At 44.2% G+C, this 22,602-nt stretch overlaps 2 protein-coding genes across 17 annotated transcripts in view; both read left to right on the forward strand.

The window, feature by feature from the left end:
• The window catches only part of ACSL1 (acyl-CoA synthetase long chain family member 1), a 64,971-nt gene extending 60,270 nt beyond the window's left edge, over positions 1–4,701 (forward strand). For 9 of the 15 annotated variants that reach the window (XM_070598159.1, XM_070598163.1, XM_070598169.1 and 6 more), the window contains 5 exons: positions 934–1,077; positions 2,150–2,251; positions 2,354–2,425; positions 3,035–3,176; positions 3,508–4,701. In XM_070598159.1, the coding sequence (XP_070454260.1) occupies positions 934–1,077; positions 2,150–2,251; positions 2,354–2,425; positions 3,035–3,175 (459 nt within the window). In that variant the 3' untranslated portion in view covers position 3,176; positions 3,508–4,701. Of the gene's footprint in view, positions 1–933; positions 1,078–2,149; positions 2,252–2,353; positions 2,426–3,034 lie in introns of all 15 variants that reach the window. The other 6 variants (XM_070598157.1, XM_070598158.1, XM_070598168.1 and 3 more) reach the window with 1 other exon arrangement.
• Positions 4,702–8,818: 4,117 nt separating this feature from the next.
• The window catches only part of CENPU (centromere protein U), a 47,460-nt gene continuing 33,676 nt past the window's right edge, over positions 8,819–22,602 (forward strand). The window contains exons 1-2 of one of the 2 annotated variants that reach the window (XM_008517271.2): positions 8,819–8,953; positions 21,176–21,224. In XM_008517271.2, the coding sequence (XP_008515493.1) occupies positions 8,871–8,953; positions 21,176–21,224 (132 nt within the window). In that variant the 5' untranslated portion in view covers positions 8,819–8,870. Of the gene's footprint in view, positions 8,954–18,078; positions 18,216–21,175; positions 21,225–22,602 lie in introns of those variants that run through there. The other variant, XM_008517273.2, reaches the window with a different exon arrangement.

Below are 22,602 nucleotides of genomic sequence, written 5' to 3' on the forward strand. Positions count from 1 at the left end.
AAGGTGCTTAATACTCTGAAATTTTTATTGATGTGAAAAATGCACCCCCCCCAACTTAATTCAGATTTCAGAATACCCAAGCTGTTTAGAAATAAATTAAGTCCCTCTTTCCAGTTTCAAAAGGGATTGCGTAGCAGCTCTAATTCTGGCTCTGGCTCTGATGAACACATCTCAGAATCTCTCTGGACCTCAGTCTGCTCCTCTTGAAAATGGAGGAGAACTGATGTGGACTGAGAGACCCCTAGAGACTTTCTGACAGATGACTTTTAGAAGCGTGAGAATGACCCGAGGGTGGGGATGGGTTGAAAGTCGGAGATGGGAGTGGCGTTATCAGAGGGGGAGCCTCCTGGCATTTGGCTAGTCTGCTCCAGAGCTTCCAGCATCCCCACAGTTAATATGTTGGGCAGTTGACTGACCCGACGCAAAGGAGCAGGAGCACCCCGCTTCCACCCCAGCCCTGAAACAATGATAAAGGAAACTGAACTTCTGCCTTTGTGTGGTAAACACTTAGTGAGCCCTCATTCCACAAAGCACTGTGGGAGGATGAGTCTGTGTCTCTGCGCTCAAGACACTTGACCCATTTGGAGAGGCAGATATGTACGCTCCCAAATCGGATATGACACTGAATGAAGCTTTAGATTGAAGCTGGCAAGCACAACACTGCTCGTTTGCTAACGAAGGTGAAGTGGGGTGAGCGTGGGCTCCGGAGTCCCTTCTCTGTTTCTCTGCTTGGCTCATGGGCCTTGGGCAAGTTTACTTAATCTCTCCAAGCCTTAGTTTGCCTCCTGGTAAAACGGATTAATAACTGAGCCCTGCGGAATGTTATTAGCATTAAAGGATAGTGTATATCAAATGCCCTGTCCCGAGTGTGGTTGGCACTGGGTGGAAACCAGCCGTGGACCCACTCACAGCCCCCTCCCCTCTGATAAACAGAATGGCACCTTGAAGATTATCGACAGGAAAAAGCACATATTTAAACTGGCACAAGGAGAATACATAGCGCCTGAGAAGATTGAAAACATCTACCTGCGAAGTGAACCTGTTGCTCAGGTGTTTGTCCATGGCGAAAGCCTGCAGGTGTGTGCTTTGTGAGGGGGGAGCTCTGAGGCGCAGGCATGGCTGGTGCCTAGCACTCTCGGGACCCAAAGAGGGTGGCAAGTTTGCCATGAGTCTGAATTGCCTTTCATGTCTGACATGCTGCATTATCATTGACAAATTACTGGGTTTTGTTGCTTGCCATTTCTTATCCAGACAAGTTTTTTGTCTTTAATTTCTACGTTTTTATTTTAACTAGAGTGGTCTGGTGTACCAAGGGAAGTTAGATAAAGATACTGGGGAGGAGGGGAGGGGGCAGGTAAAAATATGTTTCTAACTTAACTATGAGGGAAAATATGGATATATGGGTTATAAGAAAATTTAGAATTTTCAAACATGTTAAACCAAACTTATTTATGCTATGCCTCCTAAGTCACTTTGAGCATAGCTGTAAGCCAACATATACTTCAAGTTGAAAACCAAGGTCAATATTGCAGTGAAATGTCTGTTTGCCAAAATGTTGGATAAATGGTGGCAAGGAAGAAAAGGGGATCTTATTTCCTGAAGGTTAATCTTATTACAAATCTTGAGATTTTTAAATAATTTGAGAAGAATATTATCTTTTGAGAGAATGCACCTATTTTTCTTTGACCTGTAATCTTACCATACCTTTGATTTTTACTTAGTTTTGTTGTTACTAAATTGTAAAGAATGAAGTGTTGGCAGTTTTTAAAAAGTGAATCTGTGTACATTTTCTATTTCTCTTTTTTAAGGCAATTATCTGATGTCTATGATCTTGTTTATTTGACCCTGTTTTATTAAAAAACCCCTATATATATATTATATGTAAGTAAAAATTAGGGTTTTTTAGATCTTGATTCCCAGTGGCTCTTTTGAAACATTTATTGCAAAATTCCTGATGCCATCTGTATTTTAGAGCCAGGAATTTTTAACATGGGCCTCATGGACTCCTGGGACAGGTAAAACGTTCTGAAGAGCGGATCTGTAACTTCCATCAGATTCTCCCAGGGGCCCACGATGCAGAATAATAGAGAACCACTATTTGAGACCATCTGGAACAAGCCATGTGCTAACTCGCTTGTCTGTGTTAAAGGCATTTCTCATAGCAATTGTGGTACCAGACGCAGAGACAATAGGTCACTGGGCCCGAAAAAAAGGATTTGAAGGATCCTTTGAAGAACTGTGCAGGAACAAGGTGAGGTTCTGAAGTATGCGGTCTACCGTCTTCCCTTTGTATTAGGTGCAAAGGGCAGGGACCTCCATCACAGAAAGTATCTTATTTTTCTTGCCTTGTTAGGATGTCAAAAAAGCTATCCTAGAAGACATGGTGAGACTTGGGAAGGAGGCTGGCCTAAAAGCATTTGAACAGGTGAGACTTTCATTAAAACGCATGAATTCCCATAAAATAAGTTTTGGACTTGAAGATTTTCTTATGAATAGGTTATAGAAGAGGGTGAGATGGCCTGAAGAAATCCCTGAGGAATGAATAATGGAGTGATTTGGCAGGGGAAGAGATGTCTTTAATCAAGGATATGAATTCTCTTTTCCTGGAGGTCACTGTACAGTCCTGAATTGTATCCCAAGAACAGGGCACTGCCGAGTGGTTAAAGTTCACTGGGTTCCACTTCCGTGGCCCAGGTTCGGTTCCCGGGCGCAGAACCACACTACTTGTCTGTCAGTAGCCCTGCTGTGGTGGTGGTTCACATGGAAGAACCAGAGAATTTACAACTATACACAACTATGTACTGGGGCTTTGGGGTGGAAAAAGGGGAAAAAAAGGAGGAAGATTGGCAACAGATGTTAGCTTAGGGTGAATCTTCCCCTAAAAAAAAAAAAGAAGAGGACAACCACCCCTTGTGGTAAGAGGAAGGATTGGATTGCCCATAAGGGTCTTTATCCTCGTCAGAGGCTTAAGTGCTTTTTAGTCTCAGGTGGCCTCTATGCTCTTTCGTCCTTTCATAGGCTTGTTTATTTGCAGGTCAAAGGCATTGCTCTCCACCCTGAATTATTTTCTATCGAGAATGGCCTTCTGACCCCAACAATGAAGGCTAAAAGGCCAGAGCTTCGGAATTATTTCAGGCCACAGATAGATGAACTTTATTCCACTATCAAAGTTTAAGGTGAGGAAGAAAGCTTGGAAGAAACCACACACCTTCACAATCTTCTCCTGATGGCCTTCATGTTGGTAATTTTGACGACAGCAAGCTTAGGGAAGGGAATGTCCATGTTTGACTTATGCATTCAGGGTTCGTGTCATAGGAATATTAGAGGAAATGGAACACTGCCTTACAGCCACCTCGTGTTGCAGACCATGTTTATGGTGATACACAATTTCCAAAATGAGCCTTAAAAATTGTAAAGGGGAAACTATAAATGTGCTAAGTTATTCACGACTTCCTCAGTTAAAAAGGCGGGTGTGAAAACTTCTGTCTCCCTGTTTTTCTAACCAAGGGAGAGGACTTTGCTCTTTCTGGGATGTCTGCTGCTTGCTGCAAATTCTGCAGTTGTCTGCTGCTCTAAAGAGTACCGTGCACTGGGGGACTATGTCCCCTGTAAACAAGAACCGTCTCGGCTGGAGAATGTCACAAGTGGACCAGAGATTTGGTTTCAGTCCCTGCCACCTTGCCTCTCCCATCCCACGTGTGCTCTCACAACCCTTCTGATTAAGGGTTGCGAAACCCATGCTCTTCTCCACAGTCCCCTGTTGTTCCTTTGGAGCAGGAGTTTCCTAGTGAAGCGAAGGACAGACCCAACTCAGAACGGTGCAGAGTCTCCGATGGATGGCCACTCGCCAGGGTGAATGGATTCTGGCACCCACGGAGCAGCATGTTCTCGGACCCTCTCCTCCAGACCCGGTTTCCTCCTTCCATCCCTTCCCAGAGGTTATTAAAAAAAATCTGCCTTAGACTCTACAATGAAGACAAGCATTTCAAGAAGAAAATAATTACCTAAGTCAACCATGCTCAACTGTGACGCTTAAATAACTGTCCACTTTATCTTCACTGAACCACTCTTTCTGATGGCCAACGGATTTTTAATGTGGTTTTCATATCAAAAGATCATATTGTGATTAACCGGCTTTTTTCCCCAGAATAAACTCTCAGGCAAGGCATGTCTTTAAAAATATTAAGGGAATAGATATACTTGGGTACTTATTTAAATGGACGGTAATAAACCAATACTCTTCTATCATAATGCTACCCGATTTCTATAAAATGTATTTGAAAAGCCAAACTTCTAGGATGTAGAAATCTGGAAAACTCATTTCCTGGGATTAACTTCTCAAGGGATTTTTTTTTTTAAGTTAATTTGGGAAATTAGCAGCATTTCATTTTACTGCAAGTGTTTGCCACAAGTGACTGAATTAAGTTGTCATTTGTATATTTAAAGCAATTGTTTTTGGGTATGTGAGAGTATATGTATTATAGAAGCACAACAGGATTTGCACTAAAGAATTGTTGTTGTAATAACACTATTTGGTAGCCTAACTTCCTCTGTGTATTCTTAATCGCACAAAAAGTCAATAATTTGTCACATTGGGGTTTTGATTGTTTGCTTTCACTGTTGGCTATTTCTATGTTTTATAAACCAAAACAATTTCCAAAAACAACGCAGGAAACCAAAATAAATATTTCTGCATTTCAAGTGAGTGAAGCCTCTCTTTTCTCGTCGAGTGTAATATTTGGGGCAGCCTTTGATGAACTCAAGCAAAAAGCGACAATGATACTCAGGCCCAAGCCCCTCCCAACTGCTTCCTCCCTCCCAGGTGTTCATCCTCTAACAGCATCCTCCTGACAATTACAAATGCTGACCTAGGGCCTCGAGCCATGTTCTCTGGCAACAGTCCTATGGTGTTGTGGAGAAGAAAATCACGGTGTGAATAATGTAGATATTCTTGAAAATGCAAAGTCTTTGCTGGAAAAGTGCATTTCAGGAGACAACGGTTGGAGCTGGTGGTTCTTGGGTGGATTCCATTCTGCTGTATTTTAGTAATTCTCTTACTAGACAACTGCTTTAGAAGATGTCTCATTTAGAACAGCCAGCTTTCTCTTCCTTTCCCCTCTGTCCCTACCCTGTGCTATCATTTGAAGGATTTTCTTTTCCATAGGTGTTAACTCCATGTTCTTATGTAGCCTGTGGTGTTTAAATCAGTCTTCTTCTTTCCCTTAAATCTTGTGTTGGGTGTGATGATTTTTGGTTTCTTTCTTCAAAACCCAAACCCTGCGCATGTATCTCTGGTAAGTTTTCTAGGCCATTCTACCTTTTTCATTTTAGTTCTTAAGATCCTTGTCTTATCTTACCCTCCTCTTCCTCTTTTCTTCTTGAGGATAGTTATTACCTTTCTTTCCCGCCCTTAGCATGGAACACTGGACTTAGGAACTAATATGTGTTCATTAAATACACCTTTTTTGAACAAGTACCTGAAATTTTGAACAAAGCTCCTCTTGCAATGAACTTGATAGGAACGCTGGGTTTTTTCTTTTTTTGAAAATTGTGGAAAGGGCGCATGAAATTTACCATCGTAACCATTGTTAAGTGAACAGTCCAGTGGCATTGTGTGTTCACATTGTTGTACAACCGTCACCACCACCGTCCCCAGAACTCTTTGTCTTGCAAAACTGAAACTCTACCCATTAAACACTAACTCCAGTTAGACCCTCCCCCTGGCCCCTGGCAACCACCATTCTGTTTTCTGTCTCTATAAATTTGACTCCTCGAGGGACCTCATATCAGTGAATCATACAGTATTTGTCCTTTAGTGACTGGCTTACTTCACTTAGCATAACACTCTCAAGGTTCATCCATGTTGTGGTGTGTGTCAGAATTTCCTTCCTTTTTAAGGCTGAATAATAGTCTGCTGTATGTATGTACCCCATTTTGTTTATCCATTCATCTGTTCATGGAAATTTTTGGGTTGTTCCCACCTTTTAGCTATTGAGAAAACTACTGCTATGAACATGGGTGTGTACAAAAATTTTGTTTCAGTCCCTGCTTTCAATTCTTTTAGGAATACACCCACAGTGGAATTGCTGAATCATATGGTAATTCTGTGTTTAATTTTTTGAGGAATTCCCATACCGTTTTCTACATTGGCTGCACCATTTTATATTCCCATTGACAGTGCACAAGGGTTTCAGTTTCTCCACATCCTCACTATTCCTTGTTGATTTCTGTTCTTTTGATAATAGCCATCATAATGGTATCATTGAAATTTTGATTTGCTTTTCTCTAATGATTAGTAAAGTTGAGCATCTTTTCATGTGCTTATTGTTCATTTGTGTATGTTCTTTGGAGAAATGTCCATTCAAGTCTTTTGCCCATTTCTTAAATTGTTGTTTGGTTTTTTGTTATTGAGCGATAGGAGTTCTTTATATATGCCGGATATTAATCCCTAAATACTTTTCAATTCGTAACTTTCACGGCGCACTGTTTGAGTCAGTGCCTGCTCACAACAGTAGACGTATGATGGTGCTCCATCTCAAAATCAAAACTGCACCTCAAAAGCCCAGTGGTCTCTATCTCAAACCCTTCTCTCCAGGCAGAACAGAAAAGAAGTGTGGTTGACTCAGAATGAGACAGTCCTTTCTGCTCTCCAGGCCCTCCATGCTAAGCATCTTCCAATAACTGCCATGAGAGCAGGAGTCTCCCAGTAGAGCCTAAGCTGGGAGGCCAAGGCAGGGAAGAGCTAGTCCTGAGGAGTAGCCCTGCTGTCCCCTGAGCTCATCTTGCCCCTCCCTGCAGGTCCCAGCTGCCACACACCCTCCCTCTTTACCTAAACTCTGAAAAGCAGTTTATTTTTAAGTATATTTGGCATTTGGTAGTTTAATATTTTTGCCCCACTCCCTATTTTTAGATTCCTTGGAAGAATAGTAAAATAAAGTGTGTTGAATGTTGCCACATATCAGGCACTATTCTTAGCATTTTACATAGAAGACCCATTTTCCAACCCTCTGAGCCAAATACACTGTTGTCCCTGTTAAAAAAATAAAATTGACCTGAGTAAATTTTGAAGATCTAATTGGCTTTATTCAATGATTCATGACTCAGACAGCACCCCATCTAGCAGATAGAGAGGAGCTCCAAAGAGCCGTACAAAATGACTTTTATAAGTAGAAGGAGGCGGGACAAGGATGTTATACAAGCTAAGAGGGAATTGTTTCAGACAAGGTCACCTTCCTTTTGGGGACAGTGGGGGGGGTCTGTCAGGCAGATGACCTCACGAGTGCTGACCAGGTAATTCCAGATTGAATGGTTTTTAAGATTCCACTCCCGGGAGAGCTTGAAACTGTAATTAAGTTAGGTAGGAAGTTTTGGTTCGGTGACATAGGCTTAGCACAAGTGACTCCATTTTGGGGCTGTTGTCTTGTTTTTTAATATCCACACTTTACAGATGATGAAATCAGACAGCACATACCTAATTTGGTCAATGTCACCCACTCGGACAGAATTGGAGCTAGGCAAGCTGGCTGTAGACACTGGGCTGTCAACCTCATGCTCTGGATTTTTCTTCTTGTCTTCCTTTGGCAGTGAACTTCAGGATAAAATGTGTCATTGGATTACTGCTGGCACCAAGAAACAAGCTTCAGTACAAATGGTTTGATTTCTATCTGATGATAATTCTTTGTCAAAACAGGGGCTAATACCACTACACAGAGTTTTATTCTGGTTTTATGGCTTATCCAAAATTAAACATGGTTGCTATCTGTGATGGTGGTAACCCCACATCTGTGAAGGACCAAAAGTTTGTTAGAACCAGCCAGTCTATTTTAGGAGGAAAATCTGTATAAAGCTGGGTCGCAGACATATGGCGGGTTCACGAGATCCCTTAGAAGTGGTCGGAATTGTTAACAGTGGAGATAAATCAGCTGCAGGTGTTGTGGATCCACTGTGGGCAGTACACTGTGCTGTGTCTTCACTTTGCTCTCATTTCATTCTCCCAAGACCCCTGTTGGGCAGGTGATCGATGCATAGTTATGTGTTGACTGCCAACTAAGTGCCCTGTATAGTTCTGTGCTGTGGGGACACAGCAGACAAGATCCTGCCCTGGAGAAGCTCACTTCCTGATGGAGAGAGATGGACAATAAACAAGAAAGCACATGGACAACTCCCAGTTGTGATGGGTGCTTTGAGGAGAACAATTGATAGAGTATTGGAGCAGACCACAAGGGCCTATTTTAGGTGTCATGGTCAGAGAAGGTGACACTTGGGGTAGTCATCTGAAGAATGAAAAGGAACCAGCCTTACAAAGATTTGGGGGAAAAGTTTTCAAAAAGAAGTAACAGTGAGTGCAAAGGCCCTGAGGTGAGGAAAAGCTCAACATAGTCCAGGAGCTGAAAGGAAGCCGATGTGGCTAAGGCAGCATCATTAAGTGGGGGAAAGAGTGGCACTGAAAGAAGTTAGACAAGTAGTAGGGCCAAATTACCAGGCTTTGCAGCCCAGAAAGGACTCTGGGTTTTACTCTGGGATCAGGAGGAAACCCATGAAGTGTTTTGAGACAAGGAGTGACATGCTCTGAATTGCCCTTTTCCAACACTCCTGGCTGCTGCAGGGGGATCAGAGCAGAAGCAGAGGCCAGGTAAGGACAGCATAGTGCACGACGGCAGCTTAACCAGGCTGGCGGCAGGGAGATAGAAGAGAGAAAATTTGAAAGCAGCTGGAGGTAGAACCAGTGCGCGTGTGGGGATCTGGAAGAGGGCTTGTCTAGGGTGTGAGCACAGCTGGGCAGGTGGTGGAGCTGCACTTCCTGAGCCAAGAAGACTCAGGCATTGGTTTTGGGAGAGGGAGCCAAGAGGTTGCATTTGGACGGTTTCTATATGATGTACCTGCTGGATAACCATGTGATGAGTCTGCAGCCTCAGAAGACAGGTACAGTTGGAATGTCAACAGCATACAGAAGGTAAAGAAGACTTCGTCAGGTAACCTGGGGAGCAGGGGTCCCAAAATAGAGCCCTGGTGTCCTCGCAATTTGAATGAGAGTTAAAGAAGGAGCCAGCAACTGGGACTGAGAATCACCTGCCATGGAGGAAGGTGGGAACCAAGAATGTGGTGTCCCTGAAGCCGAGAGAGAGGTGTTTCAGGGAGGGAGGGGATCAGTTATGTCACATGCTGTTGAAAGGTGGAATAAGGTGGGAACAGAGGAATGTCTGCTGGATCCGGCAATGCTGGCAGCCTTGGCAATGTGTTCCAACGGAATAGGGAGGACAGAAGCCTGTCTGGGTCGAGTTGAGGCGTGAACTCCTGGGAAGTCAGGAAGAAGGGTAGACAGCTCTGGTTGGAAGTTTTCCCGCGAAGGAAGTCAGATGAATGGACGGTAACTGGAGCAAGATGGGAAGGTGGGAGTTTTGCTTTTGTTTGCTGGTGGTGGTGATTTTGAAGATGGGAGATACGAGAGCATAATGATATGCCAATAAGAATGGTCCAGGAGGGAGAGAGAGTGTGATGATGGAGAGAGAGGAAAGAGGGGAAGATGCTGTCCTGAGAGAGTAGAAGGCTTAGATCCAGTCAAGTGTAGAGACCGGGTGATAGGAGATTTTGATAGGATGGTTCTTCTACTGCGACAGGAGGAGAGATGGAGAATGTGGGTTAGATATAGGTAGATTCATGGTGATTGAGGTAGAAAAATTAGGGAGCTTCCATCTGAATACTTTTCTTTTTTCATTTATCTCCTTGTTTTCAATGAGAAAATAGAGGCCTAGAGAGATCAGCTGACCTGTCCTAATAAGTGGCTGGGCTGGATTTTCTGACTCCAAGGCCCTTCTGTGCCTAGGTCCCCTTTTTGCTGCGCCTTCCTCTCCCTGGTATGATGCCCAGTGCCCTGAGCACCAATCACTGTGTTAGATGAGTCTTCTTAATTAGCCAATCCTCAGGCACAGCTAAACTCTCCATTGCAAATATACCCGTTTGCAGTTTAAGTCATGTCACAAGGCGGAGGTGGGTAAATGCCACGGATCCTGGAATGTCCTTTTTGTATTTTCATCCATATTTCCTGCGATTGTTTCTTTTCATGGCAACATAAGCAGAAGAGAACTTGCCAATCTGTCCCCAATTGCTGGGGCAGAGCAGGTGGACAGAGGGTGGGAGGCCCTTGGCAGCACCTTGAGAGGTGAGGGTCGTGGGTCTGTTAGACTGATCACACCCTGGGCATCTTTCCCAGCCCTCAGCCTCCAGCCCCCTCCGCATTTACTATGCAAGGTGGCTGCAGCCCTGAGAGACTGAAGGGGACTCTCCTGAGGTTGGCAGCACAGAGGCAATTTCTCCACGTCTTCCTCCACCGAGCAGCCTCAGGTCCAGGGTGGCTGGCGCCTGTGGATATGAGATCTGTGACAGCACCCTACACCCTCGCCCCGGCTGTTCTTTCACCTCAGTGTCCTAGCGTAGATGCCAAAATCTGTGTTCATATCCAACTCACTTCACTCAGCATGAGTAATGGGGAAATTGACCCGCCTTACTTCGTATCCATATAATTGGCATAAAAAGAAATCCAGATTTTTCCTTTTGACTTTTAACTCCTTTGCTCTGTTGACTTGCTCAGATGCGAGAATCTCGCTAGAGGAATTCTGCTTCTCGGCACTGGTCTTCAGGGGCAGGGGGATTCTGTTCTTGGCCGGAAGCAGGGTGTTTTTATATTTTTTCCCCCACAAATACCTTTTCCATGTAAGTTCTTAGCCACTCTCTTTTGCTGCGATTTTTAATGGGGGGAGGGTTTAGTCTGTCAAATTTCTCTAGCAGAAATTGTCCTTGCTAAATCCTAAGGCTGCTGGATCGCCCGCAGGCACTCCAGGCAGCCTCCCTGCTTTGCGCACGTGGCTTGTTAAAATTGGAGGGTGAGTCATGGGAGTGACAGCAGTGCCTCAGGAAGAACCAGAACCGTGCACCAAAGGGACACAGGTGAAGTGTGTAAAAAACCAGTTCGCTCACATTCTGCATGGGCAACATGTGCAGACACACAGGGACTCTTGTTTTTGAGTTTCTTGCTTTCCCACACCCCCTGCTACTGCCCTGCCCCACCCTGCTGCCCTCCTGCCAGCTCCTCAGCCCCACCCAGCTGAGTTGTCAGTGGGCCCTGCAATGGGGAGAAATTCCAGGCCTGCCCCAGGCAGCCTCAGCCACTACATCTGTCTGCTTCCTCCCTTCCTATTCCTCCTGCCAACCAGGGCAGCGGCCATCTCTCGCTGGGACAATTGCACCAGCCTCTTAATTGACCTGTTTGTTTCCCGCGTTGGTCTCTCCTGACACACCCATTTTTCATCCACTTGCAGCCAGAATGATTTTTCTACGGCATGACTCCATCAGGTGATTCTGCCGCTTCGTCACTCAGAGGTTTCCTACGGCTGTCAAGCCTAAACAGCTGAATGTACTTAGAGGAGGTCTTCTCAGACTTCATGGTGCACCAGAGCCCCTGCGGATCTCCAGTGCACATTCTGATTCGCTAAATCTGGAGTCAAGCCTGCAGTTCTGCATTTCTGACAAGCTCCCGGGTGATGCCTGTGTGGACAGTCTGTGCACTATACTTTGAGGAGAAAGGAACTGGAGGACCCCTGCTTGTCTCCCTAGCCCTATCTTTTGTCACCTCCCCAACTCTGTCCCAGCCACACTGAATTTATTCTAGCTCCCAGAATGCATCACACTCTTGTTCAACACCGGGCCTTTGCACATGTGTTTCCCCTAGAGCGCTCTCTTATCCTGGCCTGGCTGGCTCCTACTCCTTTATTTCAGTCCGACTCTAGATGTCACTTCCTCTAGGAAGCCTCCTCCGGTTCCCCAAGCCCAGGAAACAAATTGTTGAGCATGTCTGTGGCCCGGCTGTGGTGTAAGGTGGAGGGGTAAGGTGGTAACGATCTTCTTTTGCTAAGTGACAAGGTCAGAGGGGTGAGTGAGCTGGCCTATGAGGTCCAGGGAGCAGCCAGAAGGTGGGGGAGGCATTTCCTCCTACAGAAGGTTCTAGAAAGAAGGCTTGCGTGTCACCTGGGGGTTAGAGAGTGAAGCCTGTGTGATCTGGGCTTGTCTGATGGGTCAGTGGCTCATGGTACCTTGGCTCTTCCACTGTTCCATTCTCGGCTGAGCAGAAGGGATCACAGAGGTAAGGACAATGGTCACTCTGAACTCTCTGACCAAGGTCAGCCTCCCAACTGTGTGTGTTCTCAGGCCGCCCAGAAGTAGTGTGAGTTTGAGCAAGGTCATGAAAAGGATGAAAACTTTTTCCAGAAAGTTCTTTTTTGACCAGAGAATCATGGAGACAGATTTCTACTGTAGAAATTTTCTCTTATTTACTTCAGAAAATTTTTTTCTTTGGGGTGTTCTTTCATCTTCTTTTCTCAGTTTATGTGCTCATTTGGCCCTTTTTACAAATTTGAGTTATAGAATTATTTCCTATTTGGAAGTTGGCTATTCTTTGGCTAGAGAAATCCTGGATTTTGCTGGAATGCTGCTGCCAGGATTCCTGTACCAGACTCAGCCCTGCAGGGAGCTGGGAACAGAGTCAGAAACATGTGACACGGCATCGTCATGGCATAGTGCTCGGCCCTGTTCAGCCATGTGATCTCAGCTTGGGTAGGAGGAGTGCCCATTAGGTCTGGAAAAAGTAGAACATTAGTTACAGAGCAAGTAAGTTCAGTAGTCGGGTGTCAGAGCCAAGGAAGTGTTGGAAAGCATGTGACATAGGAAGGCATCTAATGTCACTGCAGTTTGCTACCATGGAAAACATCGTTCTGCCCTCCAACTTTAAAAGACACAATAATACTTCCTTTTTGAATTTTCTTTCCTCTTTTTTGTGACAGGAACACGCAAGGGAAGTTCCTTTCCTTCCTTGCCCCCACCCCCACCTTGCCCTCCTGGGACGTTTCGAGTTTGTTTTGCGGTGTCATAGTTACAGATGTTGAGCTGTTAGTCTGTTGAAAACAGATAACCACCCTAGTTTATTCCTGATGAGAAGTGCCAAGTGTAGTGGGTTCTTGCATTTCCCAATAATTAGTAGGTGCTGTGGGAAGTTAAAAAAGAAAGTAGAAAATTTGAGAAATAAATTATTTTCTTATCCCCAATAGAAAATCAAACTCTTTGCCTTAAGGGAAACTTACAAGAATGGATTTGATAAATTATGGAAGAGGATAATGCACATGAAGGGGAAAAATGAGTTGAGCAAGGGCAGTTAAGATATCTAGTTTTATTAATCTTAAGCTGACTTGGAACCAATATTTGCAGTGTCTGAAAATGAGTAGCTCTGTGCTCCAGTTACATTTCAGATCTCCAGTCCTGTTCTTTATCTGCCCTCTCGTGGTCACAGAAAATTCAACAGAAGAGCTCTCTAGAAAAAAAGCAAAGAGATGCAATAAGAAATGGTGGTAGCCTTTCTATATGTCTAGAGACCTCTGTGTTCTTTACCGCTTATCTTCATGAAAATCCTGTAAGATAAATTGTAATATTCTCATTTAAACATCAAAATACTATTCCCAAAATATGGAACTAATATATGTATCGACCCACTTCACAGGAGAGGTGTATTTCCACTGGGAAGTGTCCATACCCACCACTTAATTTACCCCAGGGATCCAAGATGTTTTGTAGTTCTTTATTTTCTGTATTTATACTATAAAAGCAATTGGTTTTTCTTTTCATTTCCCAAACATGAAATTATATTACATAATTTAAGGACCTGCCATGTAGATGTCCTCCAGCATCCTGTAGTGGCCTGTTCTCTGGTGTTTCCGAGCTCCCTCAGCCATTGCTCACATCACTCCAGGTTACCTCCAGGGCTCTGGACCCCACTGTCTTTGTAAGTGAGCATAAGTGAGGCCATCTTGTTACGCTAAATGGCCCCAACCCCTCCTCTGTGTGACTCCTTGCTGCTCTGCACGTACTCTAAAAAATTCACATGCTCTCCTTATTTATGCCCTCTGCTTACACATGTACTCCCCTATATCTTGATAAATTAAAGCTTTGTTCTATGAGTTTCTCTCTAGGAACAGGCTTATCACAGGTGGAAAGCATACTTACAAGATATTCATCATCACTTACAGAAGAAAAGAACCATGAGGGACCCTGGAGTCCATCATGCCTGAAGGCCGACATTTCTAAACCCCCTCCTTACTGCCCATCTTTCCTATATAACTGCCTCAAGATTCTGTCATCCTTGAAGATGGGTTTTTTGAGACATTAGTCTGCCATCTTCCTGATTATGCTGGCTAATCGAATTAAAATTTCTTTTCTCCATCCCTAACTGGTTGTGAGTAATTGGCTCATGGCAAGCAGAGTGAGCTCATTGCTTGGTATCATCTCCACCCCTGTGTTTTCAGTCCCCTTCTAATACCCATGCTTCACCCCATCCTGAACATTATCCCTAGGTCTTCACAACACCCCTAGACACACCGACACAGGTTGAGTTTAGCAAACATTCACAAAAGGTTAATGGTGGAAAGAGTACAGCACAACATAGGCACCATCTTAAAATAGAAAATATTGGCCATGGCTTCCCCATAAATAATCCACCATTCTCTTCGTGGGCAGTTTCTCACTGACCAGATCTTCCCTTGGCTATAGCTTCTCCCATCTGCTGGGCTCTTCCTCTTCCCTCAACTGGCCCTTCTCCCCTCTCCAGCTGCCAGCCTCCAGCCCCCCACCCCATTTCTATTAATGTCTTTTGATGAGCCTTTGTGTCCTCCTCCTCTGAACCCCAAACTGGGCTCTACCCTTGGCTGTATACATTCAGATGCTCTCAAAGGTGCTGTGGTCCCCACCCCCAGCAGTACAAATAACCAGCAGAAGCTTTGAAATTGCTATGTGGCATCAAATTCTTAGGCAAGGCTTCCGCTCAACCTCTGACCAGAGCAAACTGAGAGTCTTCTCCATGTTATAGTATTGTCTTGCTTTATCATACTACACACACGCTAGAGGTTCTGGAATGTGTCCCTCACTGTCTCCCCTTGCCTCACCCACATTGAGAATCACTGCTCTAGGCTAATAGTTTACCTGAGAAAGCAGCATGATGGAGCAGAACAAATGTGAGTTAGAATTCCCAGGTTGGAATCCTGCCTTCCTAGGATTAGCTCTGCAAGTGGGGGCAAGTTTCTGTAGAGGACTTGAGTTGTCTGTCTCCCAGCATCCATATCCCATTTCCCAATTTCCGATTCCCCCACCCACCACCCCAGTTCCGGTAGGAATCCATGTGTTTCCAGGAAGCTAATGAGTGTATTTCTTTTCCTTGGCCAAAGGGGTTGTGTGATGGCTAATGTTGGCTAGGCCACAGTGCCCAACTGTTTGGTCAAACACCAGTCTAGATGTTGCCCTGAAGGTATTTTTTAGATGTGATTAATATATGAATTAGCAGCCTTTGGGTAAAACAGATTGTCCTCCATAATGTGGTTGGGCTTCATTCAACCAGCTGAAGGCCTAAGAGAAAAGACTGGGATTTCTCGAAGAAGAAAGAATTCTGCCTCAAGACTGCAACATAGGCTGCCTGAGTTTCCAGCATGCTGCCCTGGAGAAGGCAGACTGAAGGCTGCAACGTCAACTCTTACCTGAATTTCTAGGCTGCTGGCCTACCCTATATATTTCCGCGTCCACAATTGACTGTGTGAGATAATTCCTTAAACTAATTCTCTCTCTCATGTGTGTGTATATATATAATATTTTATTGTGTAAATATATATACATAAGTAAATATATATATACTAAGAGATTAACTTTATATTTATAAGTATATATATATATATACACACACACATATATATATATATATATATATATATATATATATATATATATATATATATATCTATATATCTCCTATTGGTTCTGTTTCTCTGGAGAACCCTGACTAATACAGGTAGGTATGTCACCAAAAGCTGCTCCAATTAGAGTAAATCTTAGGCCTTTTTCTGGGAATGTGGGATTTGGCTACTCTCTCTAAATGGTGGAATTCAGATGTGAGCCTTGGAACAGCTGCCAGCTGCAAGCCCTGGGCCAGGATCCTAAAATCTAATGCAGGCACTGCCACTTACTATGGGGACTGCTCCTTAGTTGTCTCATATGTAAAATGGGATTGTAGTGCCTACCACATAGGGTTATTGAGAGGATTAAATGGTTTAACAGAAACTAAACACTTAGAACAATGCTTATGGTAAATAAATGGCAAGCAATAGGATAGATTGGAGTATATGAGGAAGCCATTTGGTGTAAAACTAATTTGGCCTGTCCTTGTTTTTCCAAAAGGTCCTGATGTGGCCGTTGAGTATGCATTATATATCTGCTTTAAGCATTTGCTATGTCTCAAAGACAAGAACAAATGTTCTTAAAATAAAGGTGCAACTTCCCCCACATTAGCATTTCCTTAAGGATAAGCATCTCTCCCTAGGTTCGGAACTCAGTACCTCAAAGGTGATTTATTCCTCTATGGCACTTGCCCAAATGATTCCTGGGTGGGGTGAACAGGCATTTCACTGAAGAGGAATCAGGCAGGACCAATAAATGATGAAAAGATGAGCAACTTAAGGGAAATGCAAATCAAACACACCATAGGATAACATTTCAACTCACTAGTTAGGTAAAAATTTTAAAGTTTTGTAAATCCGAAGTATCGACAAGTATGTGGAGCCAAGGGGACTTCTATATACTGCTGACTGGGGTGTAAATTATACAATCTACAAAACAATGTGTAAAAATTGGCATTATCATGTAAAGCTAAGTGTCTTTATCCTATGACACGATAATATTACTACTGAGTCGATCTGTAGAGAAGCTCTTAGATGTGTGCTCTGCAAGACACGTGCAAGACTGTTTAGCACTGTATTGTTGGTAACAGCAAGAAGACTGAAAACAACTGATGTATCCATACCCAGAAGGATGGATAAAGAGAATGTGGTATATTTACTTAATGCATTCCAAAGACAATGAAAATAATGAGCTACAGATACATGCATCAAGTAGATAAATCTAAAAATCATAGCTTTGCATGAGAAAGAGTGCTTGCAGAATACATACCAAATATTTATATAAATTTTAGAAACATACAATAATTAATACATTACTTAGGGATATATCAAGGTAGAAAGGCATGGGAATGATAAAACACAAAATCAGATGAGTGTGCATCCTGGGGAGGAATGATAATGGCTTATTTCCTAATCCAGTGGTGAGTCCATGGGTGCTCCTTTTTATCATTATATTATATATTTATATGCTTTTCTATGCACGAAATGTTGTAATTTTTTATTGTGGTAAAATAAACATAATATAAAATTTAGCATTTTAACCATTTTGAACTAACTGTACAATTTACCGGCACTACTCAAGTACGTTCACATTGTTCATAACCATCCACCACTATCCATCTTCAGAATTTTGTCATTATCTCATACTATGCTCTCAGCATCATATCCAAGAAATCATTGCCAAATCTCATCTCATGAAGCTTTTGCCCTGTTTTCTTCTAAGAGGTTTATAGTTTTAGCTCTTACGTTTAGATCTTTGATCCATTTTGAGTTAATTTTTATTTATGGTGCGGTGTCCAATATCGTTGTTTTGCAGGATAATACATTTTTAAACAAAAAGAAAAGAATGGGAGAATACTAGCTCCAGAAAGGGACTTCCCCATTTACGAATGAAGAAACTGCGACAGAGAGAAAATAACACCAAGCTTACACAACTGATTTACACCCTGTCCCTTTGGCAATGCATTGCTTTAGACAGCTGCGCGGTAGCCCTAGCAGCAGGGGCTCCCGCCCTGGGTATGGATCCGCCCCTTAGGGGCGAGAGCCTTCTGGTGTTATGGCGCTGGCTCCGCCCCTTCCTCCGCCCCTGAGGGCGGGGCCAAGCGGCTCAGGACCTTCGGAGCCTTGGAAAACTGGCGCGGAGCACGGGTGGGAGGGAAAGCCGGGCAAATCTCGTGTCTCATGGACCTCCAGCGACTGGCTGGAAGGCCTGGACTCCAGCTCCGCTTTTGCAGGATGCCAGGCCTTGTTTTCCCTCGCGCTCTGGGAAGGGCGGGAGCCTCATCCAGCTCGGGTGCACGGCGGGGGCGGGGCGTGGGGCGTGCGCGCGAGCTCGGCCCGGATTGGCCGCTCTGGGTGGCGCGGGGTTCGGCGGGAGCTTTGTGGGCGCCGCCGGCGCGGAGGGCGGTGCGCTGGGATGGCTCCGGGGCGGCGGGCGCGGCCCTCGGCGGCCGCGGGGTAAGTGCTGCGAGCGCGGCTGTACCTTCTTCCCCTCCTGCGGCGGTCTGTGTCTCGGAGCTGCTCGGGCTGCGTGCCGAGCCCCCCTGGCTCTGCCGCTGGGGAAGCTGTGCGAGGGACTGATGGCCCGGGGCCTCGGCGCCCACGTCTGTAAAATGGGAGCAATAATTGTCCCAACTTTCCGGGGTTACCGTGAGGGTTAGAGGAGCGACAGTCCAAACTGTGCCTGGCGGGTAGGAAAAAACGTTGGCTACTGTTGGCATTACTTTGTGTGGGTGAGTGTAGTCTAAAGTAGGCTACAAATACTTTGAAACAAAATATCCAACAACGACTTACTGAGTGCCTACTACTTTTAGACATTCCATTCTAGTGATCTTGACACTCTGGCCGTCAGGCGGTATTCTTATTTTCAAGACCCTGTTGTTTTTGTAACACAAACCACAGACCATAAAGCTGGGAGACCAAGCTGCCGCTTGTTATTCTTAAAAGGGGTGCTCCAGGATGGTCAAGCACATTTTTTTTTTAATCAAAAAGGGCAAGCATTTAAAAATAGGTTGCAAAACTGCTCTCTTGTTTTGTTTTATATGTGTGTGTGTACTAATTGTGATGTAAAACATCATTACTGTGAATCACGGTAAAGAAACAGTTGGAAAATTGGCAAATGTCCCGCAGGCCGTGTCTGATCCTGGCTGGAGGGATCTCTGCTTGCTATGGCCAGTATGCAAGATCCTGCCATCCATCCAGGAGGTCCCCCTGGGCAGTGGGAAGACTTCCTGGAGAAGGTGGCGTTTGTAGATGTGAGGTGAGGGTGGAAGGCCAGCCAAGCAGAGCGTGGGGAGAGAAAGGCTGGCTCAGGACTGAGCAGGAAGGTGGAATAAACCGAGACTAGACTCCTGTAGCCAGAGGGGAAGAAACGAGGACCCCACCACCACCACCAAGGAAAGGAGGATTGGAAGAGAATATCAGGGCCTTGAACGTCAGCTGACAAGAGTTACACTTTGATAGGCCAGTGTTGTTCTCTCTCTCTCTCCACGTATACGTATAACGTTTTTGCCTTTAAGACTCATGAAATCTGTTCCATCTTCCCCCCACCCCCAAAACCACTGGTGCATGTACACCAAAAATTTTACATATGATATCACAGAGGTTTCCATCTTTTGGAAGCCTCACCTTGCACCTAGCCTAAGGTAAGGAGGAAACGCCCATTTTTTTTTTTTTTTTGAGCACAGACAAGGCAAGAGACAGTGGCAAGAATTTAGTTTAAGGAATTATGCAATCTGGTTTCTAGTCCCATTTCTGTTACTTGGCTATGTAACCACTGATAAGTCACTTAACTTTTCTGAACCCCAGAATCATGAGTGCCATAAAATGAATACCTGTCCTACCTTCTTCTTTGGATCTGAGAATCAAAGAGATCAGTGGTTCTTCAAGTGTGGTTCCCTGACCAGCAGCTTCAGCAGCACCGGGAACTTGTTAGAAATGCGGAATCTCAGACCCCATCCCAGACTTACTGAATCAGACATTCTGGGCCTGGGGCCAGACAATCTGTTTTAACAAGCCTTCCAAGTGATTCTGATGCCTGACGTTTGAGAACCACTGCTCTAAACAATTTTGCAACTTTTTGTGATTACATTACTATGATTCACAGTAATGACGTTTTACATCACTATTAGTACACACGCACATACATAACAAAACAAAAGGTTTATGAAAATACTATGTTTAGTGCAATCTTATATTTTATATTCTCTTGTATTTCCGGTTTTAAAATGCTAGAGAAAAAAACCTCAAAGGTTTTTTTACTATGGGCAGTTGATGAAATTTGGATATCAACTGTAGATTAATTATATCAGTGTTAAATTTCTTGATTTGGAAATTATATTGTGACTAGGCAAGATAATGCCCTCTTTCTTAGGAGAGACACACAAGTATTTCGGGGTCAAGACACACAGTGTCTCCAGTTTACATACACACACATACACACAGAAAGCAGTTGAGACAAAATGTAAGTCATTGGTGAGCGTGAGTAAAGGATATACAGAAGGTCCTTATATTATTCTTGTAACTTTTGTGGAAGTTTGGAATTATATCAGATGAGAAGTTACTCAAAGAAATATTGGTTCAGCCACACGACACTGATGTTGGTGTCCACAAATGGTGTCTGCATGGCCTGTCTCAAAGTCAGCGACTATGTCTGGTGTTACTCCAGAGCGTGCCAGTGTCCTTGTGCAATGCCTGCTGCACAGAGGATGCTCAACGTGTATTCACTGACAGTGTGGTTTATTTCCTGCCGTCTTATTTCCAGTTTTTATTCTGGTTGCTTTTGTTACATCTTGTTTCTGGTAAGCTTGCTGAAGATATGCAGCTGTTTCCTTTTATCCTCATGCCCAGTGGAGGGAGCATGAAGGAGTGGAAAGAGGGCAGCTCTGGATCTGAACTGATGCAGCTTTTAATTCCGGCTTCTCTCCTTCCTGGCCGTGTGTTGCTTTGGGCAAATATACATCTGTAGCATGGGATTCGCTTCTACCTTGTAGGACTGTTAGAGCTAAATGATAAAGTGTACGTAGAAGAGCCAGGCGCAGGATGGAACGGGTGTCAGGCGCTTACTAACTTTGCACAGTTCTGCAGAAACGGTCAGTCATTGCTATTGCTTGGGACCTTAGGGACAAGGCTAACAGCAGGATTAGGCATTTTCCATGTCCCTGAGGGAGAGACCTAAGCTGTTTTATACATTGGTGATCTGATTTGACCTACAAAAAATATAATTAAATTTGTGATATGGGCTCTGCTTTCTAAAAGGATTTTGCCTAAACTGAATTTCACTGGGTGCACACTGTTATTGCAACGAATGAGGAATATGATTTGGAAAGAAAATGCTTGGAAAGAGTTGCAAGTTATGGTGTTTCCCCCAATTATTTTACAATATTTCCTAACTCTTTTGTGTGTTTGCTGTTTAATAGTGCGAGATATTCAAAGAGCACTGTAGGAAGAGCACATTCCACAAAACATGTAAGTTATCTTTTTATATTTTAATATAATTTTCTCATAATCAACAACACAAAGTAACATTTTATGGGAGCCCCAGAGTTTCGTAGACTTCACTTGGTAAGCTCAGTGTTTTGTTGTAGTGAAAAAGTATGTTTCTTTTCCTCCCACTTTTTCTAGTATAATGGAGAAAATGACCATTGTTGATGTTTTGAATCTCTTTTGAGGGGGCCCAGGTTGGTTTTATTTTCGTTTGGATAATTGATGTCATATAAACATTGTACAACACTGTATTTTGCTTTTTTCGTTTTTAGCCATTTCTCCTTGTTATAGTTTTCAGGAATTGTTTATGATTTCATAATATTCCACTTAGTCCACATTATAGTTTTACATTAGAGTCTTAGAATAAGTATGTTATGTTAGGGCAGGTACATTTCTTTCACACTCTTGATAGCTCATTCCACATCATTTTCCAGTGGCCTGTCTAGCTGGCATTGGAAATCCGCATTAACACCGGACGAGAGCACCTGCTTTCTGGGCGCTGGGGCGTCAGGAGTTCTCTCTGCTCTGTCCTGACCCCGGCCGTCTGTCTTGCATGGTCTCTCTGCCCTACTGCTTTAACCCCTGCCTTCAGAGGCTACCCTTTTACTCTCTGGGGAGCCCTGGGACACCTCTGCAGGGGTGTGCTCAGCTCTGTGATCCCACCCAGCCCTAGCGTGCTTGTTCTTTGGATGGATTTCTCTCCGCTCTCCGCCCTGGGTGGCTGTAGTCCATCGTGCCTGGGGGGGATTTCTCCCAGCTCTTCAGCCCCACTCCCAGCCTTCCTTAACTGACAGTCCAGAGTGCCTGGTGTGGATTTCTTCAGGCTTCCTGACTTGTCCCTCCTTTGGAAGGCCGCTGCCTTACGTGTGCTGGAGGGAGGGCCGAGATCTGTCAGCATCCCTTCTTTGGCAGTCCACCCCCAAGCCCTCTATGAATCCTTTTTTGAGGGAGTCTGTGCGTGGTAGAGTTTTTGTTTTGTCAGTTTTATGCCATCACCTTTATGTCTTCCAGAGTTTCTTCATCTATGAATGGCACCCTTGCACATTTTCCAGAGTTTCTCTGGAAGTTTCTCTCATCTTCTGTATGTTTTGGTCCTGCATTAGGATTTGAGGTAGAAACTCCATGGGGCTTATTGTTAGTCCATTGAACAGTAAACTGTGGTCTTTCTCCTTCAGTCAGGAGTCTTCACCCCTGTGTGTCTTCAGAACTGTTGAGGAACTTTCGGGTAAACGGGCATATTTCTGGGGAGAGGACCCACAGCCTTCGCGAGGTCAGGAGTTGGCAAACTGTGGCCCGTGGGCCAAATCTAGCCTGCCACCTGTTTTTGCACAGTGCTGTGAGCTGAGAATGGTTTTTACCT

The sequence above is a fragment of the Equus przewalskii genome, chromosome 28 (genome assembly GCF_037783145.1).
Source record: "Equus przewalskii isolate Varuska chromosome 28, EquPr2, whole genome shotgun sequence".
NCBI lineage: Eukaryota > Metazoa > Chordata > Mammalia > Perissodactyla > Equidae > Equus > Equus przewalskii.